Source organism: Canis lupus, chromosome 1 (genome assembly GCF_048164855.1).
Source record: "Canis lupus baileyi chromosome 1, mCanLup2.hap1, whole genome shotgun sequence".
Classification (NCBI taxonomy): Eukaryota; Metazoa; Chordata; class Mammalia; order Carnivora; family Canidae; genus Canis; species Canis lupus.
This window is the reverse complement of record NC_132838.1, coordinates 13,958,500-13,983,189: the sequence shown is the minus strand read 5'-3', so window position 1 is coordinate 13,983,189 and position 24,690 is coordinate 13,958,500. Positions and strand designations below refer to the sequence as shown.

Here is a 24,690-nt window from a genome sequence, read left to right as displayed (position 1 = left end):
TGGTAACTGTTGTTTTTCCTGCCCAATAAATATGAAGGAGTGAAGGAACATTCATAGGAAGAAATAAAAGAAAATTTAAAAATGATGAACCAGCATCTGACACAGTGTCCCTAAAACATTGATCTAGACCCTTTGTCACTGGGGTGGGAGCCTGGATATGGGACTGGTTGGAATTGTGCCTGGGTCCTGCATCAACCCATCAAGGGAGAAGAACACCAACATTTGTTGGATGACTCTTGCACATGGCACCTGAAGAGCAGCTTTATTTTATTTTTAAGATTTTATTTATTTGAAAAAGAGAGAGAGAACATGAGTGGAGGGAAGGGGCAGAGAAAGAGAGACAGGGAGAAGCAGATTCCCTGCTGAGCAGGGAGCCAGACTCAGGGCTTGATCCCAGGACCCTGAGATCATGACCTGAGCTGGAGGCAGATGCTTAACCCACTGAACTACCCAGGCGCCCCTTTAGAGCAGCTTTAACAGTTTAACTGCAAATATTTCACCTATCATATTTTCCATTTTACTGCCCATTATTCCACTAATTTGGAGCCTTTTTTTTTTTTTTTTAATGAAGGCAACTGGGGAAACTACTATAACTGCTGCCAACTGGCAGACTAGAGAAGAGAGCAAGCAAGGAAAGTGTGAGTTACAATTTGTCAGAGTTCAGGTCTCCACATGCAAACAGACATGGAAAGTGTGGGTAATTAAGTCATTCAGGCAAAACCTTAACTGTTTATCTCTGTCTTTTTATTTGAGTTCCTGGCCAAGCAAGACCTGAAAGGAAGAGTGTAAGGGCTTGTAAAAGTGAGTCAGAGGGTGGAGCTAAGAAAAGGGAGGAGTTAGTATTTTTAAAGATATTTCTACAGTTAGAAGTTACTTAACTCAGCCACAATCGCTTACTGAACGAACCACTTGCCAATTCTGCTCCAGCAGAAGAAAACAAGGTATTGTACGCATTTCTTTGTTTCAAAATGTTTATGTTTTCCTTTTTTACTGAAGTGCCTACCTGAGTAACAAATGATCAAGGCTCCGAAAACAGAAATAATAGATAAAGCTTCATCCTCCTGAGAATTCTATGCAAGTCAGATGGATTTAACCCCGGACTGGTTCCAAGTTTGTATGAGAAAGAGGGCAAAGAGAGAGAGAGAGAGAGAGCATTCATTTAAAAGGAGGTAGAGAAATGGTTTCACCAAGAGTTGTGAGGCCGTGAATGGAATCTCCTCTTGTCACGTTTTTAGATTGGCCACCTCTGTGTCTGCCAACATAGGCAAAGAGAAATAGAGTATTCTCAGAATAATCGAGCCCAACCCATTCTAACCCTTCAGGAGAACAGGCTTGGCAATATGAATTGGTCCCAGTTATTAATGAGTAGAATTAATGGTTTGGTTCTCTTCTGTCCCCACTCCACATCCCATCCTAGCCACCATTCCCTGGGCTGGTAGCTTTCTTCTCTTCCATCAAGTAGCCTCAGCCCCAGCCTTCCACTATGTGCTCAATGTTAAAGACCCCAAACTATTGCTTCCCTCAGAAAATGGCTTTGGGTAAATGTAGAAGTGCTGAGGAGAGATGTCATCCTCTGGAAGGCACAGCTCCGCAAAGTGGGCAGTGTAGTCTTGTTGGGCAGTCAAGGAACCTTGGGTATCCTTTTATGGAAAAAGGGGCGAGTATCCTTCCCACTTCCTCCTCCTCCTCACCATTTTCCCTCCTTTCTTCTTCCTCTTGTTCACCTTCTTTCCTCACCCAGTCCTTCCCTTTTACCATTAAAATCTTGAAGACAATGAGATGCAATGACAAAAACAATCGTATTCAGAGCCCAGAGAATGGAATTGCAGCAGTAACTTTGCTCTTAGCTGGCTGTACACATTGGGCAGCACGTGTAAGCTCTCTGAGCCTTAGTTTCCTAGTAGATAGAACAAGACGATTGGACCAAAGGGGACTCCAAGGTTCTTTGGGATTATGTGTATCATGGGACGTTTTGATGAATGACACAATCCTTTTATTACTTTCATAATTCTCCAGCTTTTCCCCTAAGCCCTTGAGAGATTGAAATTTTACATACTTTACATACATATATTTGCATATATTACATATATAAATACATATATATGTAAGCTGACACATCTATAACTCCTGAAAACTGCAAAGAAAACTTTTTTTTTTTTTTTTTTTTTTTAAAGATTTTATTTAGTCATGAGAGACAGAGAGAGAAGCAGACACAGGCAGAGGGAGGAGCAGGCCCCATGCAGGGAGCCCGACGTGGGACTCGATCCCAGGTCTCCAGGATCAGGCCCTGGGCTGAAGGCGGCACTAAACCACTGAGCCACCCGGGCTGCCCCAAAGAAAACTTTTTTTTGAAAATGGCATAGTAGGTTTCTGATCTAAATGTTTATAATCTCTGAAAAAAATCATTTTCTAACCCTTGTATGGATTAATGAATTCTTATAAAAATTCATCCTAGGGCAACCTGGGTGGCTCAGCGGTTTAACACCTGCCTTCAGCCCAGGGCATGATCCTGGAGACCCAGGATTGAGTCCCATCTGGGGCTCCCCGCATGGAGCCTGCTTCTTCCTCTGCCTGTGCCTCTGCCTCTCTCTCTCTCTCTCTCTCTCTCCCTCTCTCTCTCTGTCTCTCATGAATAAATAAATAAAATATTTAAAAAAAATCGTCCTAAAATTCTGCATTCTTCAGAAAGCACATTTCACACTTGGGTTAACTTTTACTAACGGATTATCATGTCTATATATTTTTTGTAAGAAAAAAATGACAGGGATTGTTCCTTTATTTTCTGGGCAATATCTCATATATTAATGATGATATTAACAAGAGAATTAATGAAGCTGAACATAACTGGGTATTAGCTTTCTACAAGAAATGAGCTCTTTCATTAGATAAAATTATTGTTTTCAGGAATTTATTACATTCTACCTATGGTTTAGGTAGAAAGATAAAAATCTCAGGCCCTAAGACTTTACTTTTTCCTCCCTTCATGGTTAGTATGGTTTCAAGGAGCCAAGAATTTTCCATATGAATGTGATTCATGAGTTTTAAAGAGATAAAACTTAATATATAGGCAATAAACAACACATTGTTGAATGAATATAGCTGAAAAGAGATTAAGGAGGTTATTTCCAAGATGCCACTGGATCTATTAAGAAAAAATACGTACTGGCAAGTTTCGAACATTTTGAAAGGGTGTAGATTTACTACAAAACTAAAGTTGTTTCTTCTTTAGTCAAGTAATACTAGCCTAGGATTATCATCATCTTTAATAATAGGTAGGAACTATGGCTGAAGCAGGATTTAGAGGCTGGGAAGTTCTTTGACTAGGTATCAGCCTATGGTTAGGAGGGATTTTAGCAGGATCACTGTTAATATAATTCATGATGAAATCAAAACTTGGCTTACATATGGCTCTCCCTTGATTCAACTATTTGACTAGAGAGAACTCTTGACCTTTCTAAAGTTCTAAGGGTCAGGTAATGCCAGTATAAGATGAAGTTCTAGGTGACATAATTTTTTTTTTTTTAAATAAGAAAAACTGAGATATTTTGTTCAAGAAGACCAGTTTCAGAGGGACTCAAGTGAGTGGGAGTAAAGGCAAAGAGCCTTGATCTCCCTACTTCTCTATGAGCATTTCCCACTATACTGTATGGTTTTAAGTTTAAATGAATAAAAAATGGCGGCTGAAGCCCAAATAATGAATATTGTAAAGAAATAATAAACAAGAATTTATATGCACACATTTTGTGTAAAGTCCTGAGTGAGGTGTGGTTGGAGAAATAGACAATTTTACTCTCAAGGAACTTAGCTGGAGTTGGAAAGACATAAACATATGAAGACAGAAGTACCAGTGGGATAAATGTCAAGCAAAGGGCAGAAATGATGTTGTGAGACTTAACTTCTATGCACACGGAGATCAGGAAAAGCTTCTAAAGAAAAAAGAGAAACTTGAACAGAATTGGATTCCAATAGAGTAAAGGAGGAGCAGAGCATTCTCGGAAACAAGAAGAGCATATCTAAAGGCATGAATGAATAAATAAGGTTCAAAAGTATAAAAATATGAGTGATTGATAAGTGAGAAAAAACAAAGTGTCTTGAAAATATGTCTAATGATTTCTCAACTACTGCTTAAAGTCAATAGTCAAGTTGTGCATTGAAAAGCAGCTCAAGCCTGACAGTGTGAAAACCTGCTTCCATTGCCATTGTTATTGTGCTTTTCTCAACAAGGAGCTGCCAACTAACCAGCCCCCAATTGTTCTCTTCTGCACCTTAGCACAAAAATTTGAGCAATTCTCTTAAACTCTCTGGATTTCAGTTTTCTAATATGTAAATTAATAATGTTGGTATGAGAGTTTCCTCCAGCCCATTTGGTTGTTATGAATAGGTACCCATGTAAGAATAAATGGAAATGCATGCATATAAAATGGATGAACGTATATACATTAAATATACTATATAAAATCAAATTAGATATATATTTTTGTCATTTCAAGAAGGAGTGATTGAAGAAGATAGTTGTGTCAGCCAACAGTAAAATATAAAAGTAAAATAAATGGAAAGGATTATTAACAAGTTTTCCATCTCTGCTTTATTTTTCTTAGGTTTTCCCAATGGACTCTCTAGCAAAATCAATCAACCAATTTGCCCTGGACTTTAGCAAAAAGCTAGCTGAATCAGCTGAGGGCAAAAATATTTTCTTTTCTCCCTGGGGCATCTCAACCTCTTTGGCCATGGTATATTTGGGCACCGGAAGTACCACTGCAGCCCAAATGGCTCAGGTGAGCAGAAGAGGGCAAGCATTCTTTGTGGCCTGTAAACAGAGTGTTTCTTTAATTTTCATCGTCATTTGCTTCCTCAAGTCCAAATAGCTTACATTTTATAGCCATATCCTTCAAAATAAAAGATACTCTTAAACGTATTATTTTAGGATGTAAAAAGAAGTCTGAGAAAGAGAATCACCTGGAAAATTGCTGCTTGAAAAACCATGTAAGAGCTCGTGTTCCCTAGCAAGATCAAATGATAAGGTTATCAAGTTTGATTCAACACCAAAAACAATTTTATTTTGATTATTAATATATTTCAAGAAGAAATGGCTCATACTTTATTTTTAAATTTTAATTCCAGTGAAGCTACCCTACAGTGTTATATTAGTTGTAGGTGTACAGTATAGTGACTCAACAGTTCTGTACATTACTCAGTGCTCATTATGACAAGTGAGCTCTTAATCCCCTTCATCTATTTCCCCCACCCTCCCACCCACCTCCTGTCTGGTAACCCTCTGTTCTATGTAGTCAAGAGCCTGGTTTTTTGTTTGTCTCTTTTTGCTTTGTTTATTTGTTTTGTTTCTTAAATTATACATTTGAGTGATACCGTTTCGTTTTTGAATGGCTCATACTTTAAACAATAGAATTAGTCATCATCTTTCCAATCTCAGAAGGATTTTCTTGGAGACACAAATAGAAAAATCAAGTGAATCCAGCCTTTTCTGTTTTGTTTGGTTGTTTCTGTGCTCAATCCCTGGTTGTCTGAATGAATGTAAAGAGTCCATTGAGAGCATTAAAATAACAAAACAATAGTATTGTATAATTAATTATTGATTTGCTGTAAGCATCTTCAAAGCATTGTGTGTGTGTGCACGTGTGCACCCAAGTATAGCCATGGATAGCAAAAACATAATTAAAAAAGCCACGTGTATATGTGTGCATGTGCGCAAACATAAATATATGTGTCAGTTTTTAAAATAGAAATAGAAAAGAGCAAATCCAGCCCTAAGTCATGCAATAATCAAAAGGCCAAGTGATAGAATTTCCACTCAAGGTGGCACCCTCAGGGCCAAATACAGAAAAAGGCACAGCCAGTAATTCTGAATGAAATAGGAAGAATGTATATTTTGTCAGTTTGGACCTAGGATGTCACCCTTACTCTTTTAGTTCACAAGATATTGCGTAGTTTACAACAACAAAATCCTGGTTCACAGCAAATCCTGGTTCACCACTAGTTAATAATTGTTTATTACTAAGATAGACAATCTTAGATGGATTCCAATTTAGGTCAACTTCATATAAATATATTGCTGTGTGTTTCTTGGCCTTGTTTTATTTAAATACTATTTATATATCAACAGCATCGGTTTGCAATTGAGACTGAGTCACTCAAGCACCCCATCACTATGTGTCAGCACAACCTTTGGTAAACTAGAGTTTTTTCCTTATTGTGAGCTGGGTCCAGGCTGTGGGAGATGGAATAATCACCTTATTTTTCTACTGTTGTACAAGTCAGGGAAAGCAAGGATGTCCACATCCTTCTAGTTAACTTTCAGATGAAATGCTGGGGTGACCACAGAGACTGTGTCTATAATTGCCAAGTGGGGTAGACAATGAGAATAAACACTTAACTAGAATAAATGACTAAAATCCCCGAATTGGGGCAACAGTGGCTTATGCTTAAATTGTCTAAATGAATCTCTCAATTGAACACCTAGTTTTCAAAAGAACTTTAGAGAAAAAAATAAAACATGGAATACAAGAGATTTTTACCTCTAAGGATCTTCCCAACATCATCTTAAATGTCCTATAAAGAGAATAAGAATAAAGACACCAGCTATTTAAACAGGAGTTTAAAAAATTTATTTAAAAGCTGTTGTTGACTTACTCCATCCATTCAGTTAACACATCATTTAAGTGAAATCAGAGCACACATCATTTAAGTGAAATCAGAGCCCCCCTAGTTAATTAATTATACTTTCTGTAGTGATGGGAATGACTGCCTTGTATTTGCTGATAAGTATTTCATATAATTATGTATTCACAAAGCATGTTCACTTATTGCCTTTTTTATTGAAATGACAGGTGCTTCACTTTAGCAGAGACAAGGACCTCAAATCTTGTCCTGAAAGTGAAAAGAAAAGAAAGATGGTATGTCTTATTTTTAATATACATTTGATAATTAAGCAGAAAACACTTGCAGCACATGTATTTTAGTGGCTATTTTAAGCAACTTTTGATAGGGAACTTTTCTTAGAAAAATATCATAAAGTTATGGAACATTTTCAAAAATACAAAAATTTGTACACTTTTTTGGAAGGGGTGTTGTATTCATTCCCTTTCTCTCTCTCCATCTTTTCCTCCCCTTCAAAACTTCCCCACCTTCTAATCTGTTCTTGCTTTTTCAAACTAAATGTGAAGAAAATGATACCCCAGCAACATTTAAAGTCTTGCCCTGCTAACACTGAAGAAAACATTTTTTGTCCACCATAAATTGATTCCAGCTTTTGTTTGCAGTACACCAAATCATTTAGGTATAGGGTGTTCACATATACATAGTTCTTGTTCAATGTTTTCATTTGACTATTTGACTAACGCCTTTTCTTTTAAAGGAATTCGGTTTGGGCAAGGTTGAAGAAATACATTCCCACTTCCAGACTCTTATCTCAGAAATCAACAACCCCAGCACATCTTACGTCCTTAAAACAGCCAACAGGCTATATGGAGAGAAAACTTACCCATTTCACACTGTAAGTGCAAATATGTTGTTTTAAGCTGGTGGGAAAGAAAGAGCCATGTGAGACCAATCAGGAAACTCTGTACATTTCTCTACTGATCCCAGGATAATGTTAATGGACGTGGTCAGCTTTACTGGCAAACAATCATATAGACCACCAATACGTGTCTAGTTGTAAAGGAAACCAATAATGGGTCTCAAACCAGATCTAGTGAGCAGATCATTATGCTCAGAATGAAGGGGTTCACCTCAGTGGACGAACATGCATAGAAATGTGGGTTGTGTAGGTTAGCATGTGTTTCATAGGAAATGGGAGCAAAAGATGTCAAGTAACTTAGTAGGGTCAATCTGCAGGAGCAGAAGGTGATGCTGGTCCTAAGAGTGAGGCAAGAGACTGTGTGTGTCCTCAAGTGCAAAGCTGACTTTGAGATCAAACAAGTCATGTCACAGCATAACTTTAGAGACTTTACAAAAGACTCTTAACATGGGATAAAATCAACTTCTCCCCTTCTCAGATGGTTGAGACCCCACAATGCAGACCATGCTTTTGTCCTCAGTTCAGATTCAAGGGCTCCTCAGAGTGGTCAACCCTGAACCAGGCCAAGCATTGACTTCTTTCATGTTAGTCCATCACATCCTTTGACCCAGTGAGCAAAGAGCAAGGAAATTGGGTAGGGTAGAGGGAGAGCAATAGAAAAGATAAAGCTTTTTTTGTGATAACAAGCAGTACTGTCCCTGCCCGTAGCCAGTGAATTCTGGGGAGTTCAGGAGTTGGGCTTTGTTATTACTAAAGACAGAAGAGCATCCAGACGAGGCCTTAAAGACATTTCTGTTACTGGTAGTCTCGTGCATTTGGGTTTGGTCTAGAAGTAGGAGGTATTTGAGTGGAGTGGGTACTTAAAGATGAGAAGGATGCAGAAATACAAAATGATACGTCTTTTAAAATGTTCACAAGCTCTGGATGTGCTTGGAGAGGTTGATCAGAACCACTGAGTTGAGACAGGGAATGATGCCTTGTGAATCTCTAAGCTTTCCTTTCTTACTAGGTGATAATTTCTACAGAATTTAGACTTCCTAATCTTCAAACTGCTGCCTGGAGGCTAAATTAACTCACACTTTTTATTGCACACAATTCCTCCATAGAGTAATAAACTGAAGGAGTATGAAGGACAGCAGTCCTGAGAAATAAATTATGCTCTCATGGCAGTACCCTCATAGCAACAACCCTACAGCCTGCTTATAATGATTGCCACCAGGCTGGACATCAAAGGGCTGTGAGGATGACGTCAGCTTTCTTCCCTCAGACAGGCTTCTGAACCTTTGGTCATGCTTAGCAATCTACAGTTTTCCACAGGGGCCCTCCACAGGTTCTTGGGCACTAGAGTCCATAGCAGGCAGCTGCCACACCTACAGGCTTCACGTTGGTTCCTGCTCTGCTGCAAAAAGCCAAGTGCAACTGCTAATATGTCTTAGTCACTGGAGTCAGTCCTGAGATTCCTAGAGTTCTCTTCATTTTCATTCCAGCCCCATTCCACAGGCATGAATAAAAATAGGAAAGGGTTGGGGCACCTTGATGGCTCAGTTGGTTAAGCATCTGAGTCATGGTCTCAGGGTTGTGACTTCAAGCCCTGCGTTGGGTTTAAGTAGAGCCTACTTAAAAAAAAAATAGGCGAGGGTATAGAAGCCCCCAGCACTATGGGAGGCAGGCCTTCCTCCACACCTGGACTTCTACATGGCTAGTCAGTGTCCAGCTAACTTTAAAGAGGGGAGCCCTTAGTTTTTGACCAAAAACAGAGTATGGAAAGACAGAAGGGGACAACAGGGTGAGGGTTTGCAACTGTCCTTCAATAGACTGGATTTCTCAGTTTTGGACAAACTCTACAAAAGGAGATTTTACCTCTATCTTCCAGAAATACTTAGAAGACATGAAAGCATACTTCGGTGCAGAACCACAGTCTGTTAACTTTGTGGGAGCTTCTGGACAAATTCGAAAGGAGATCAATTCTTGGGTTGAAAGCCAGACAGAGGGTAAGCTTTCACCAAGGTGTTTGGAAGAGGGTCTTTGCTGAGCATTGTTGTATTTTTTTGAACTTGCATTGTGTGGAAGTATGTGTATTTCTTAACTAGAACTATGGACACATTTTAAATATTCAGAATATTTCTTTCTATTCATGCCCATGATTTTCAGATCCACAGCTTTCCCAATCGGTCGTATCTAAAACATACATGTCAAGATACCCACTTTACTAAGTGGACAAGAAAATTCTCATATCCCAATAATTCCAAAGAGGAGCCCAGGGACAAAAAGCAGGAAAATGCAAGGGGGAAAGTTGACATACTGCTACATTTGTGATTTCTAAGGAAAAATAGCTAGTAATTAACAACAAAATTGTGGCATTAGATGTAATCTTAAGTAATTTTCAAAATCAGATCATATTAGAGTAGTGGGCTAAGCTGCTGCAGCTGAGAGACCTGGAATACAGTGGCTTAATGATAAAGTAGAAGCTTATTAATCTTTCACATAATAGTCAAAAGGCAGATAGACAAGTATTCTGTTTCCTGAGGTGATCTGGAGACCCAGACTGGAGGGTCAGCTGCGCCACCCTCAAAACCTGGTTTTCATATTTAAGTCTAAGATGATTCTTGCTTTTGTCATTTAACAGCCACCAGGAAATGGGGAAAAGAAAATTTCTTTGCTTTTTAAGGAGATGACCTGAAAGTTTCACACATCAGTTGCACTCATATCCCAAACTCAGTTACATGACTTTATGTTCCTGTTCTGATTTGCCTGAGACTTTCCTGGATTTAGCACTGAAAGGCCTCTCAGGCCCAGGCAAACCAGGATATAGCTGGTCACCCAGACTTGCTGTCATAAAGATCAATAAGATGTAGTTTTTAGCTGGGTAGCCTCGTGCTAACCTAAAAGGTGAGTGTTCTATTTCTTTAATTTTTTTTAATTTACTTTCTTATTGAAGTTTGATTTGCCAACATAAACGTCTTTAATTTTTGAAAAAGATTTGATTTATTTGTTCATGAGAGACACACACAGAGAGAGAGAGGCAGACACACAAGCAGAGGGAGAAGCCGGCTTCCTGTAAGGAGCCCGATGTGGGACTCGATCCCAGATCCTAGGATCACGCCCTGAGCCGAAGGCATTCGCTCAACTACTGAGCCACCCAGGCATCCCTAATTTTTTAATTTTAATTTTAATGCTTTTATTTTTTCTTTAAATTCTAGTTAGTTAACATGTAGTGTAATATTAGTTTCAGGTATAAAATTTAGTGATTTGGTACTTCTTTAGGACACCTGGTACTCATCACAAGTGCCCTCCTTAATTCCCATCACCTATTTTACCCATCCCCCACCCACCCACCTCCCCTCTGGTAACCATCCATTTGTTTGTTCTCTGTAGTTAATAGTCTGTTTCTTGGTTTGCTCTCTCTTTTTTTCTCCTATGATCATTTGTTTTGTTCTTAAATTCCACATATGAGTGAAATTATCTGGTATAAAGAAATCATCTTTCTCTGACTGACTTATTTCACTTAGCATAACACCCTCTAGTTCCATCCATATCATTACAAATGGCAAGATTTCATTCTTTTTTATGACTAAGCAATATTCCATTGAGTATATATACATCTTCTTTATCTCTTTATCAGTTGATGGACACTTGGGCTGTTTCCAAACTTGGCTATTGTTGATAATGCTGCTATAAACAGGGGTCCATGTATCCCTTTGAATTAATGTTTTTGTATCTTTGGGTAAATACCTCATAGTGCAATTGCTGGGTCATAGGGTAGTTCTATTTTTAACTTTTTAAGAAACCTCCATACTCTTTTCCAAAGTGACTGCACCAGTTTGCCTTCCCACCAACAGTGTAAGAGGGTTCCTCTTTCTCCACATCCTCACCAACACCCTGTTGTTTCTTGTGTTGTTGATTTTAGCCATTCTGACAGGTTTGAGGCAATATCTCATTGTAGTTTTGATTTGTGTTTTCCAGATGCCAAGTGATGTTGAACATCTTTTCATGTGTCTTTTGGCCATTTGTATGTCTTCTTTGGAAAAACGTCTATTCATGGCTTCTGCCCATTTCTTAACTGGATTATTCATTTTGGGGATGTTAAGTTTTCTAAGTTTTTAAAACTTATTTTGCATACTAACCCTTTATCAGATATGTCATTTACAAATATCTTCTCCCCCATTCCATAGGCTGCCTTTTAGTTTTGTTGATTATTTCCTTCGCTGTGCAAAAGCTTTTTATCTTAATGAACTTCCAGTAGTTTATTTCTGCCTTCCTTTTTATTCACACAGCACTAGGTGTGAAAATTTACTTTGACATGCATCACCCTGCTAGTGAAGTTAGCTGCTGCAGCCTCCCCTACTAGATTCAAGGGCTCAAGTGCAATGATGCTGCCTGATGGGATTTTCAGCTTTAAGTCACTAACACACAGCAGGCCTGCTAATTGTCGTTGTTCAGAATGTTAATGTTTATCGAAATACACTGAGGAACTTGGCAGCCCTGAGTTCTCAGTTCCTTTTTCATTGAACTAGTGACTCAAAAGCCACATGTGAGGCAAGAGTGACTGTTTTACTTAACTTACACCTGATTTAGATTCATTCAAAAGCAAGCTTGTTTTTAGAATTATAGATTAGCTAGGATTTGCTGAGTGCTTGTACTGTTTCCGTTGGCAGGAAGACCAAATGGGATTGTACAGGCAAAAGTATGTTGTCACATAAAACACAAATTCAACATTGCAGAAGTGGCTGCAAGAATGGTCTGAGAGTAAACTAAATCTGAGGTCTCAAATTCCTAGCTCAGGGACTGTTGTGTTGACTGGAAGAGAAGGGGAGCCCTACAGATAGAAAGGCTAAGAGCAGTTGATCTACTGTCTTCGAAGAAGCTGAGCTTATGCAGCACCAGACAATGGCCCTCCTCTAGGCTCTGAAAAGACTTATGCACCAAGCAAAGCTTTTTAGAGCCTAGAGGAGAGCCATTGTCTGCTGCTGTAAGCTCGGTTCTTAGGGTCCTTGCCATGCTGCCCCAGAACAGACTGTCCCTCAAGGAACATGACCAGATCCATCTATCTAGATCACACAGCTGCCCAGGAGATCTTCCTGCAATGATAGACATGTGCCATAAGTCTGCCGTGCCCAGTGTGCTATGGTCACCTGTACTATCCACATGTGACTATGGATGAGTTTAAATGTGGCTAATGTGACTGAGGAACGGAATTTTTAACTTGAGCTCTTTTTAATTAATTTATGTTTAAGTAGCCATGTGTGTCTAGTGGCCACCATATTTGACAGCACAAAAGAAGTTTTGCTTTTGTGGAAGAGTTGAATTAATAATCTGAAATTATGGAGGAAAGAATAGAGTTCAGATTACAGCTACTCTATGATCAAGATATAGGGTAGATACACTTTGAAAAATCCTCTGTTGTCATACTACTCGCAAAATGAGAGTTCCTCCAAAATTAGCTAACCCAGGGCATGTTCGATTTTTCACAGGATCTTCTATGAAGCCCCTATTTCCCACATCTCATGACTTCATTGCTCCAACTGGCCCTGCCAGCTCTGTCTTAGAAGTGGAATCTTCCAAAGAGGAAGAAAGCTGTAATCCTTCTGTATTCTCTCTTTACACATTAAACACAAATATCAGTTGTTTGAGGGCTATTCAATACCAAGTAAAGTAAGGAATTAACCAGCTACTCAGGAACTTTGACTTTGTCAGGGCAGAGTTCTGCACATCCTTAAGAAAAAGTTGCTAAGAAACTCTTTGGCATGACTACATTCCATCTGAATCACCTGAAAGAAGCTTCTTTCTGTAAGCTTTGAAATAGGCCTGCTTTCAAGTAGCCATATGCACTACTGGGATATACATGGCATTTAGAGTCAAAGTCTCAATGATAGTGTCAGGTATATGTTGCACATTTTTTTCTGGTTTGTTTTCTTTACAGCTAGAAGCTACTTAAAAGTGGATATTGGGGAAGGTTATTATCTACATGTTTGTAATCTCGAAATCGATTGTGCGCTTGGCACACCATGGGCACTCTCGTGTCACATTAATAAATGTGCTCAGCAGGATTTACTATGAATATCTTCGAAGACTGTCCTTCTCGTGACCTCAAACTACCAAGGGTGTGTGCAATAAGTGAGCCAGTAGGTGGCACTTTAGCTCTAAAGAGTAAGCAAAATCATGGTCCAATTTTTCTGATACTTTAAAGTTGTATTTAACTACACTTTGTACATTCTTTGTAAAATAATTATATTTTACATGTCCTAATGCAGCCTGGGTTCAAAAGGTTGGTTTCTTTGAAAACATATGAATCCAGAGAACAATACAATATAACTAACATCATTTGGATTGCAACCAACTTGAGATAAGCCTGTGCAAAACTTAGTCCTCGAGATGTTGTCTATTTGCATCTACAACTCTATCAAATGATAAGAGTAATTAAAAAATTACACAGAACCTTTAAAAAAGTAAACTTCCATGCAAAAATAAAGTTAAAAAAATAATGTAGATGGCCTCCCCATGTTGAATCATCAAATTTTAAATTAAGTTTAATATACTGTCATTAATAAGATACAAAAACAACGCTAAAACGTTTCAGAAAGTTTTGACATCAGCATTTAAATCACATTCAGAGATGCCTGGGTGGGTTGGTCAGTTAAGCATCTGCCTTTGGCTCAGGGCATGATCTCAGGGTCCTGGGATAGAGCCCTGCATTGGGCTCCCAGCTCAACTGGGAGCCTGCTTCTCCCACTCCTTCTGCCCACCATCCTATCCCCCACCTTTACACCCCCCTCCCCCCGCTCATGCTCTCTCTCTCAAATAAATAAAATCTTCAAAAGAAATAAAATAGAATTCAAATTTAATTGTTAAAATCAAAATGTTTGTTTTGTAGATGAGGGAGGTGTTGTTTTGTTTTGTTTCGTTTTGAATAGACATAGCCAAGTCATGCCTCAAATCGACTGGAATCTCTAAAACTGCTGCCCCCAGAACTTAAAAAAAAAAAAAAAAAAAGCCACTCCAGTGCTTCTGATGTGCACCGGTGAGGACTACGCAGGCAGGGTGTGTGCTGACGTAGAAGGGAGCCCGTTTACTGCATGTGCACATCTCTCCCCAATCCCCCTTTCAGAGACTTCATGCTGGTAGCTTGAAATCAATATGGTGGGAATATTTACACCACAGAAGTGGCTATAAATCAAAAATCTCCTTCTCTCCCACCCCTACCTGGACCCAGTTTACCAGCAAATTACTAAAAATGGAAAGCTGGAGCTCTGGATTTCATTTTATTGTTGTTTTATTATATTTCACTTATGTATTATTGTTTTCCCTACCTACTTTTCATTTGTAGAAATAAAGGGAAATTGAGAAGTTAAATAGACTTAACTTTAGTTGTTTTTCATTATTTCCAAAAGTTTCATTACACATGTTATATCTAATCCTTTTTCTAAAAAAATGCAATTCAGCTACCCCATTATATCCTAACCCCACTGTGACATGAGTATCCTTGCTCACTGCACTAACCTGCAAGCTAATAGGTTTGCTACCCATTGCTGGCATGCAGAGAGGTATAAAAGGCCAATAGATGAAGTGGCTCCAAACCAGTGGCGCTCAGTCCTTGCTGTTCATGAAACTAAGTTTACTAATTCTTAAGCCCAACCCCAGATGAATTAATTCAGATCTCTGGGAGTGAGGCTCTGGCATCAATATTTCTAAATCCTTAGGTGATTCTAAATCACAGTCAAGGAAGAATAATTGCTGTAAATGGAATAATTCCCTCAATCCCATTGACACTCCCCTTTTCCCAAGAAGCTCCATTGCTCTTGATTTGTGAGCTTCCAACTCCCGGATAACACTTGGACTTGCTCAGTAGCCCTCTGGTATTGCACAAGTGTGCAGGGTTTCACCTATCAGCCTACCCCATCTGTATTTTCTCTTCAAAATTCAAAGTTCTCTTTCAATAGCATGTTTTCTTAGCGGACATTCCTGTTGCAGAATTATTCTTTTGAACAAATATTTGTCCTAGAAAAAATAATATTTTGACCATGTACTCTAAGGCTTTAAAAAGAGAACTGTACACAAATCTTGTAACCTAGTTATCAAATTTGTTTTTCATAGAAGAATGGGTTAGCCAGTCTGAAACTACCTTATGTATATTCTAGGATGGAGCAGATAAATAAATATATTGGAATTAATAAGGTCCAGGTTTCTCACTGACAAAGAAAGGAATTACAAATAAGGAAAAGCAAAGGTGAGCATGAACTCCGTGCTGCTGGATTGAAATAGGAGATAGCAATATGACTTCCTCATTTTTAATATATAAGTAGAAAGAGAATTTGATATAGAACTATTGACAGATGTGTGTGTAATATATGTATTTCCTAGCTTTCTCTGCTGAGCAATGACACTCTAGTAATATCGTGGCATGGCTAATATCCACATCTTGATTTCTAAAAAGCCATTCTTCAAAAAAGTAATCAGGGCTTCTGGAAGAAATGCCAATTCTAGGTCTGGGACATGGAAAGCACCAGATAAACCTTAGGACACATTGTGGCAGCAGAATGTAGGGAAGTGCTCAAAATACTTGGGAACATGTCAAAAGGGCATGGGAGCCACCTCGAGGAGGCTTCCAATAACCAAATCGGGGATGATTTGAGCAAAAAAATAGGCAATGATAGTAATAGATCATAGCCCATAGAATAAAGCAAATATCCATGTGTCTATATTGATATAAATTATTGAATACCTAAATAAAAGGAAGATATGAAAAAGTTCCTCCTCATAGTAGAATTCTAATTAGTAAATGTAGAAAAATAGTGGAAATTGAAAAATCACCATTGGGCAAACACACAGTCATAATTGTTTCAGGCAAGATTAGCCATGAATGCGAAAATTGATGGGCAAAAGTTTGATGAGAAACGGGAAATTTATGTGGTCACAAAGTAGCTCCCTGAATGATACTTAGGAATTATAAAGGGTAAAAGTTGTAATTTTACAGTGAGAAACCTGTGGGATTCAAATCATCAAAGTTAACATCACCCATAATGAGAAATAGGAACATAATATATTTCCTGGTATGATTCATTGAGAAGCACAACATTGCTCCTGTGGTTGTGTTGGTTGCCTAGGGCTGTCATGACAAATTACCACAAACTGGATGGTTTCAAACAATAGAAATGTATTTTCCCACAGTTCCGGAGGCTGCAAATCTGAAATCAAGGTATTAGCAGGGTCATACTTCCTTTAAATGCTCTAGGACAGGCACTGTTGCATGCCTCCCTCCTAGCTTCAGGTGGTTGCTGGCAATCCTTGACATCCCTTTGTTTATGGACACTTCAATCTCTGCCTCAGTCAACATATAATCTTCTTTACGTCTGTCCTATGTCTGTGTTTTCACAGAGTCTTGTCCTCTCTGTGTGCCTATGTCCAAATTTTCCTCCTCTTGTGAGGACATTAGTTATTGGATTACAGCTACCCTAATCCAGTACGACCTCATCTTAACTTGATTAGATCTGCAGAGACTTTATTTCCAAATAAATTCACATTCATAGGAGCTGGTAGTTAGGGCCTAACATATCTTTCTGGTGTGTGTATGTGGGGGGGGGGGTGGATACAACTGAGGAGAAACATCAGACAAATCTGAACTGAGAATTGAGGGGCATGCTACCAAACTTTTTCAAAAGTGTCATAGTCGTGAAAGACAAAGGAGGAATGAAGCACTGTCCCAGATTCAAAGGCACAAAGATGGGCAATGAGGGGGGCGCTTGGCGGATGAGCACTGGGTGTTATGCTATATGTTGGCAAATTGAACTCCAATAAAAAAAATTTTTAAAAAAGGCACAAAGATGGAATGACACTTAAATACAACTTGAGATCTTGGATTGACTTCTGGTCCTGAAAGAGGACTTTTTGGAACAGTAGATGAAATTTAAACAGGACCTGTTAGTAATATTCTATTAATGCTAACTTCCTGGTGTGGCTCATTGGTGGATATAAGATATTATCACTTAGCAGTATTTCATAATTATCATTTTTGCAAGTGTGGCATATTGCTAGGATGTAACTATACCATTTGCAATCTGTCCTTTTGTTCTCATAGGAAAAATCCCAAATCTCCTACCTGATGATGCTGTGGATTCTGCAACCAGAATGGTCCTGGTGAACGCTCTTTACTTTAAAGGAATCTGGGAACATCAGTTCTCAGTTCAAGACACCACAGAAAAGCCTTTCAGAATAAACAAGGTAGAAACTTTCTAATAGTCATCATGGCTTTTTACATGGCTTCATAAAGGAGATTCTGTTTGAAATTCACTCTTCTGGCTGAGTATATGTTCCTATGAAGTCTGGCTCTTACCAGGCCAGGGATGGCTGAGCTAAAAGCCAGGTCCATCCCACCTGGGAATTCCTCTTCCATTGTTTTTTCTTCTCTGAAAATAGGCTATTCACATATTTTATCACTTAGTCCTTGTTACGACTAGGATAGAGTAGATAAGGTGGTTATTTTATTTGTTTCAGGTGGTAAAGTGACTGGAGCCATGCCTAAGTTAGACATCTACCAGAACTCTAACCTCAAATCTTCACTATTAGTTCTGTTTTTGCTCTACTAGACCAGTACTCTCTTCTACGAAACTCTTACCTTTCCATAAGTAAAAGAAATAAAAATTAAAAAATCTCATCTCTTTCATTAAGTTTCCTCTTTATGTTAGGACACAACACGCTTGTTTGTGTGATAGGAACGCACCGATGACAGCAAGAAGGGAGACTAATAAGAGGTGACAGATAGATTGCAGAGAATCCCAGGACTGGAATGTGGCTGGGCCTTAGAACTTGAGTGGAAACAAGGAGTCGGATGTGGTCAAGATTCAGTCTCTATCTTTTCAGCTCTGCTTCTCCCATCATATTCTTCCCTCAGGCTGAAGTCTAACTTTCTCTTCTTTCCCTTTAGCAAGGACAGAACACAGCTACTCACAATGCTGCCTCTGTTTTAGAGACCAGTCTGATCTCATTTTAAATTCCTAGGAAAGGAATTGATTAGCCATCATTGGTTAAAGCTATTTAGTCCTTGGGGGGTGGGGTGCAGTCTTCTCACATAAACAGTGCTGCCAAGGACCTATCAGGGTAATCCTGGGGATGCGTGCCATGGGCGGCCCTCAGACAATCAGTGGGCTAAAGATAGGAACGGACCAAACATACAATGGGATAGGCTAACCAGAAATGAGCTGGATAGTTGCCTGGCTTAGTGTATCCACGAATTGCAAGTGATACAATAGCATTGCACACCAGCTCCGGGAAAATGGGAATTGTATTAGCATTAGTCACCTAACTAAGATGAACCAAGACATCCAGGGAGTCTCAAACCATAATCTCATTTCTCTATCTCTCTCTGCCTCCACTCCCACCGTCACCAGTCCCTCTGGTGGTTGCCTTCATTCTCTAATACTGAAGATATGATTTCTCTATATGACCAGGAATATGGTTGCCTTGTCGTGAGCCTTCGAGCTTCACAACCCTGGTAGATAAAGCCTTTGCTGCTGACTCTGATAGAATGCTCCCAAGGAGGTCTCTGTTTTGTGCCGTTCATGTGCTCATCCCTGAAAAATCACTGTGTCATGAGGTATTCTGAATGGACAGGTCTAGTCATATGACCACTACATTAGCAGAAGGTTGGGACTTGTGATTAACAGCTCCACATAGAATAGACAAAACAATATGTCTACAGCATCTGAATTGCAGTTTTGTTTTTGTTTGAGCATGGGCTTTACTAAAAATAGACATTTGTAAAGAGCATTTTTAGGTTTGCAGCAAAATTGAGAGGAAAGTAGAATTCCTATAAACTCCCCTCACATAATTTCCCTTATTAACCTTTTGCGTTAGTTACAGTTAATGAGCCAATATGGATACATTTTTATTAACTGAAGTCTACAGTTTACATTAGGGTTCACTTTAGGTCTTGTATAGTTCGATGGGTTTTGACTAACACATAATGTCATGTATCCGCCATTACACCAGGTAGCATACAGAATAGTTTAACTGCTGTAAAAAATACCCTGTACTCCCCCTGTTCATCCCTCCCTCTAAACATCTGGCAACCTTTTAGTCTCTTTGATCTCTTCATTGTCTCTCGTTTTGTTTTTTTCTGGCATATAATATAGTTGGAATTGTATAGTATGTAGCCTTTCCAGACTGGCTTCTTCCATGAAGCAATATGTATTTGAAGCTTTCTCCCTGTCGTTCCATGATTTTCTAGACCACCCACTCTCCTGTTGAATAATATTCCATTGTGTGGATGTATTGCAGTTTGTTTAGCCAGTCATCCTATTGAAGGACATCTTGGTTCCTTCCAATATTTGGCAATTATGAAAAAAGCTGCTATAAATATCTGGGTGCAAGGTTTTTTGTGGACATATGCTTTTAACTCCTTTTGGTAAATACTCAGGAGCACATTTGCTGGATCCCATGGCAATGCTATGTTTAGCTTTGTAAGAACCTGCCAAACTGTGTCCCGGAAGTGGCTTCCACTTTGCCTTCCCATTGATGGGTAATGACAATGCCTGTCACTCCACATCCTTGCCAGTGGTTGATATGGTCAGTGTTTTGGACTTTGGCCTTTCTAGAAGGTCTGTAGTAGTATCTCATTGTTCTAATTTGCAATTCCCTAATGACATATGATAGAGCATCTTTTCATAGGCTGTACGTGTTCCTTCGGTGAAGTATCTGTTCTTATCTTTGGCCTATTTATAAAATTGGGTTCTTTTATTGTCATTAAGTTTTTAAAAGCTCTTTATATATTTTGATACCAGTCCTTAATCAGATATGTGTTTTGCAAACATTTCCTCCTGGCCTATTGTCTTTTTGTTCTCTTAATAAATTTCAGTGTTTATGACACCAAAATACTTTCTCAGATGTTCGCAGGTGAAATACCCCTTATTCAGTTTTTGAATCATCGACATTTATATAGTTTGCATAAGATTAGATACTTTTTAAAGTGTTCGGTAGGATCCAGCTTGCTATAATTTACAGGGGTTGCCGCAATAGCATTATAAATAGAGACTTCCACATCACTTATTGATAATGTTATCGATTGGTAGATAAAGTCTTGCCAATTTGAAATTCAAATTTTCTGTTTCCAGAAAGTAAGGTCTAAATAACTTTATTCAGCATTTTGTCGAGAATCACCAATTTTGCCCGTGTCCCAGAGTACTGGGAACTAATGATGATAAAACAAAATTAAGGATTTGCTGAAACACTTCCTCAGTGACTTTGCCACTTACTTTCTGTAGAGTACAAGCAAACCAGTGCTAATGATGTCCATGAAAGAAAAGCTCCAAATTTTTCACATTGAAAAGCCACAAGCCATAGGCCTTCAACTCTACTATGACAGCCATGACCTCAGCCTGCTTGTACTGCTGCCAGAAGATGTTGATGGGCTGGATCAGGTACAGTCTGTCTCCTGGGAAGGTTCTGGTATTTACCCCTCTGGGTAGAAATATAAGACCTGGTCTCCCTGTCTGTTCTTTGATTCCTGTAGAGGAAGACAACCAATGTACCTTGCTCCCTAGGGAATTTACCTTCACAGTGGCATTTAAGCTTTATAAAACTCTTTAAGTTGGTATTACTGTTCCTCAGAAAGGTTAAGTAATCTATAGGCTCTAGCCCTGTGTAGCTAAACAAACAGCCACACGAGCAACAAATATGTATATTCTCCCTCAACTAGGAGAACCATATTCTCAACAAATATGTCTTTCTTCTCCCTCTGCCAGGGCCTCCTTAATTGGAGGTTAATTTTTTAATCATTTGCATTAATCTAGTTTTAGATACATATTTTTTAAACAAGACTCTATTTAATTAAAATGGATTTTTTTTTTCAAGTTTTGGAAGTCAGAGTCTTGTTTAAGTCCTCAGGAGAAACAGTGTGTATCACTACTACCTTCCAGTATTATTTAAGTTATTTATCAGCCAAATTTCTATGAAGTCTGATATAACTTTGGTCAGACCATGTGTCTGAGCAATCAGTATATTTAAATTGAACAATAGTTTCTCATGCAATAGGCAGCCTGGCTTTCATTGCACCGTGTATAACTTTTCAAGTACATCACTTTCTTTATACTTCTAAGTGTCCACAGCCCTGCTGGAATGTAAAAGAAGTTTCCAAATTGTATCATAAAATCTAGAAAGATTGGTAAAAATAAGACCAAGTGTGGACACTAAACCATGAGAGTCACACCCTTATAAGATAAGCCTTTCTTCCTAAGAGTGCAGGAAGCTAAATATGTTGTCAGATTACTATGTATATCATCTACAAGTATGTCACTGACCACAATATTCGGGTGTAGAATACTCTCAAAGTAGCAAAAGCAAAGTAGCAATTATATGAATAATTTCATATTGTCGTGATTATACAGACATTTTATCTCCGATTTTGTTTTCAGAGAATCATCTCCCATGTTAATATAACAAATGTATTTTTGTTCCCTGGCACATAATTTATTCTAAAGTTTATACTTTAGTGTAGACAGCACCTAAATGCACATTTACATTGATGCATTTCTGTGTGTAGTTGATGGCACAGAAGTACTGCCATTTTGAATCAAGGTCAAATTCTCCCGTGTCCTGGGAAGGACTGTGTTGCAAAACGAAGATTCTATAGGTCGACAGTGTGAAGAATCTCATGACACAAGGAATTTCCAAATGTGTGTGCTTTGTTACCCTGGATAACAGGAGTGATGGTAATTCCTCTGTGTAATCCCTTGAGGTCTCACTCAACCAATATTTCTCACTGACTCTCTCCTTCTCATTGTGCACCTGCAGCTGGAAAGGGCCATCACCTACGAGAAGCTGAGTGAGTGGACCAGCGCAGACATGATGGAGTTGTATGAAGTGGAGCTGCATCTCCCCAAGTTCAGGCTGGAAGAAACTTATGATCTCAAGTCATCCCTGAGGAGTATGGGGATGAGTGATGCCTTTAACCAGGGCAAGGCTGACTTCTCAGGAATGTCAATGGAGGGAAACTTATTTCTGTCCAATGTTTTCCATAAGTCTTTTATAGAAATAAATGAACAAGGTACAGAGGCTGCAGCTGGCAGTGGGAGTGAGGTGAGTATTCGCAGCAGACTCCCCCCCATTGAATTTAATGCAAACCATCCATTCCTCTTCTTCATCAGGCACAACAAAACTGCTAGCATTCTCTTTTATGGGAGATTCTGCTCCCCCTAAACCACATTTCTCTGTCATCGAACAAGACCATCTTATGGTGTAAAAAGTGCACCAAAAGATGGGAAAACGCAATTATAATAAAAACCAGTTTGTGGCTTGCATCTTTTTTCACATTTGAATGTTAGTGAATAAACCTTGAAACAATGCATTTTAGCAATTTTATCATACCTATATAGCTAGAGGTAGAGTTTACCACTTAACATCTTGTCTTCAAGTGACTTTTATTTACATTTCAGAAGTACTATGTTATTCAATTGAATGCTATACAATTTTTGAACTACTTGGTCACTGTATTATCATTGTCACTTATATTTCACATACCTCACTGGGTCAAGAAAAATCTTTACAAAGGTGATATATGGATAAGCAAGAATTTTCTCAAGAACATAATTTTAATAATTCATAAACTACCATTGTAAATTTAAGGCCCTCCCCTTTTGGCTGAGTATTTAAAAAAATACTTAAATGTTGACATTAATGGAAAAGCTAGTGAAATCCAAGTGAAATATGGAGTTTGGTTAGTAGCAGTGTTCCAATGCTGTCCTCTCAGTTTGAACAAATGTATACTGATAATTAGATGTTAGCACTGGAGAAAATGTGTTAGGAGTACACAGAATTTCCTGGATTATCTTTGCAACTTTTCTGTGAAGCTAAAAGTATTCAAAAATAAACATTTTGTTGAAGGCATTTATCATGTGTCAAAGTGTAGTCATATTAACATTCCCTGCTTTTAAAAATCTTATGAATTGGAAGAAAAATTTTTTTTTTAAGATTTTATTTACTTATTTGAGAGAGAGAGAGAGAGAGAGAGCATATGAGTGGGGGAGGGACAAAGGGAGAGGGAGAAGCAGACTCCATGTCAGAACCCTGAGATCACGACCTAAGCCAAAGGTAGCCGCTTAACCAACGGAGTCACCCACGTGCCCCAGAAGAATACATTTCTAATTGATATAAATATGTATTGAAAGTTATTAAAAGATACTCTTAGTCATGCTAAATCTCTGTAAAATTGGCTGTGCTTTTCCTATGTTCTTTAAAAAAATATTCACACACAACTGCTTATTGGTAGTCTCATCAGCTGTTATTCTAAGTTTAGATTGATTATATATTCTAGGTTATATTTTTTTGATATTCTTCTAATAAAATGAAAGACTAGATCTAATATGAACAATATAAAGTAGTATAAGAAAATGTGTTTTCTGTATGAAATCTTGGTTCAATGTTTAGCATAAAAAATGCCTTAGCTCCAAAGATAGGAAATTGTAATATATATGACATTTTATCATATCTATGCCTTAGCTTCAAAGATAGGAAATTGTAATATATACAATTTAAAAAATCATATCTCTATGAAATATTTTGGCTCCATCCATTATGTCTCACACTAAGTAGAGGAGACAAGTTCTCTGTGTCTCTGCTCTAGTAAATTAAAAGTTCTTAAATATCATACAGGAAGACCATTATAACATTCTCAGAGACCAACGAGGAGAGAGTATTAAAATTAGTATTTTTCAAACAAACAAGGAGGAAAAAGGATGATACTAGAAACTTCACATGAGTAAGAATGAGATTACTCATTCTAATCTTAGAATAAGTCTTGCAATCATTGTACTATTTTGTGTATTTTTTGCAATGTTTGAGTTTTAGGAGAGTCTAGTTCACTGGACTTGTAAGTCTTGATTTATTAGACTTACAGAAGTTCAAATATTTGCAAAAGTGTGTGAACCTTGTAAGTTTGCCTTTAAAGTATTTAAAGCTTAAAAAAATCAGACAGATTATGTTATCAATGCCTAAATATTTAAGAAAAATAATAATGCATCTGCTATTTAAGCAGTGTGCTTTAATGTTCGAGAAAAACATTATTTTTACTCCATTGACAAATAATAAATTGCCTGCTAACTAAAGTATAACAGGAGGGAAAGTTGTACCCCGCTTATAAAGTTAAGCTGTGGGAGGGAAAAATCCCACAA

General features: G+C 38.3%; 1 protein-coding gene across 1 annotated transcript; it reads left to right on the top strand.

Annotated features, from left to right (window-relative positions):
• Positions 1 to 809: 809 nt before the first annotated feature.
• Positions 810 to 23,407, top strand: SERPINB10 (serpin family B member 10). The gene is made up of 8 exons (XM_072821022.1): positions 810 to 941; positions 4,599 to 4,775; positions 6,846 to 6,911; positions 7,373 to 7,510; positions 9,408 to 9,525; positions 17,607 to 17,749; positions 20,788 to 20,943; positions 22,316 to 23,407. The coding sequence occupies exons 2-8, from the start codon at positions 4,608 to 4,610 to the stop codon at positions 22,718 to 22,720; spliced, it is 1,194 nt and encodes a 397-aa protein (XP_072677123.1). The 5' UTR covers positions 810 to 941; positions 4,599 to 4,607; the 3' UTR covers positions 22,721 to 23,407.
• Positions 23,408 to 24,690: the final 1,283 nt, after the last annotated feature.

Coding starts and splice junctions, on each gene's coding strand:
- SERPINB10 (XM_072821022.1), top strand. CDS start 4,608: ATGGACTCTCTAGCAAAATCAATCAACCAATTTGCCCTGGACTTTAGC. Junction 7,511..9,407: donor AAACTTACCCATTTCACACT/GTAAGTGCAAAT, acceptor TCTATCTTCCAG/AAATACTTAGAAGACATGAA. Junction 17,750..20,787: donor AGCCTTTCAGAATAAACAAG/GTAGAAACTTTC, acceptor TACTTTCTGTAG/AGTACAAGCAAACCAGTGCT.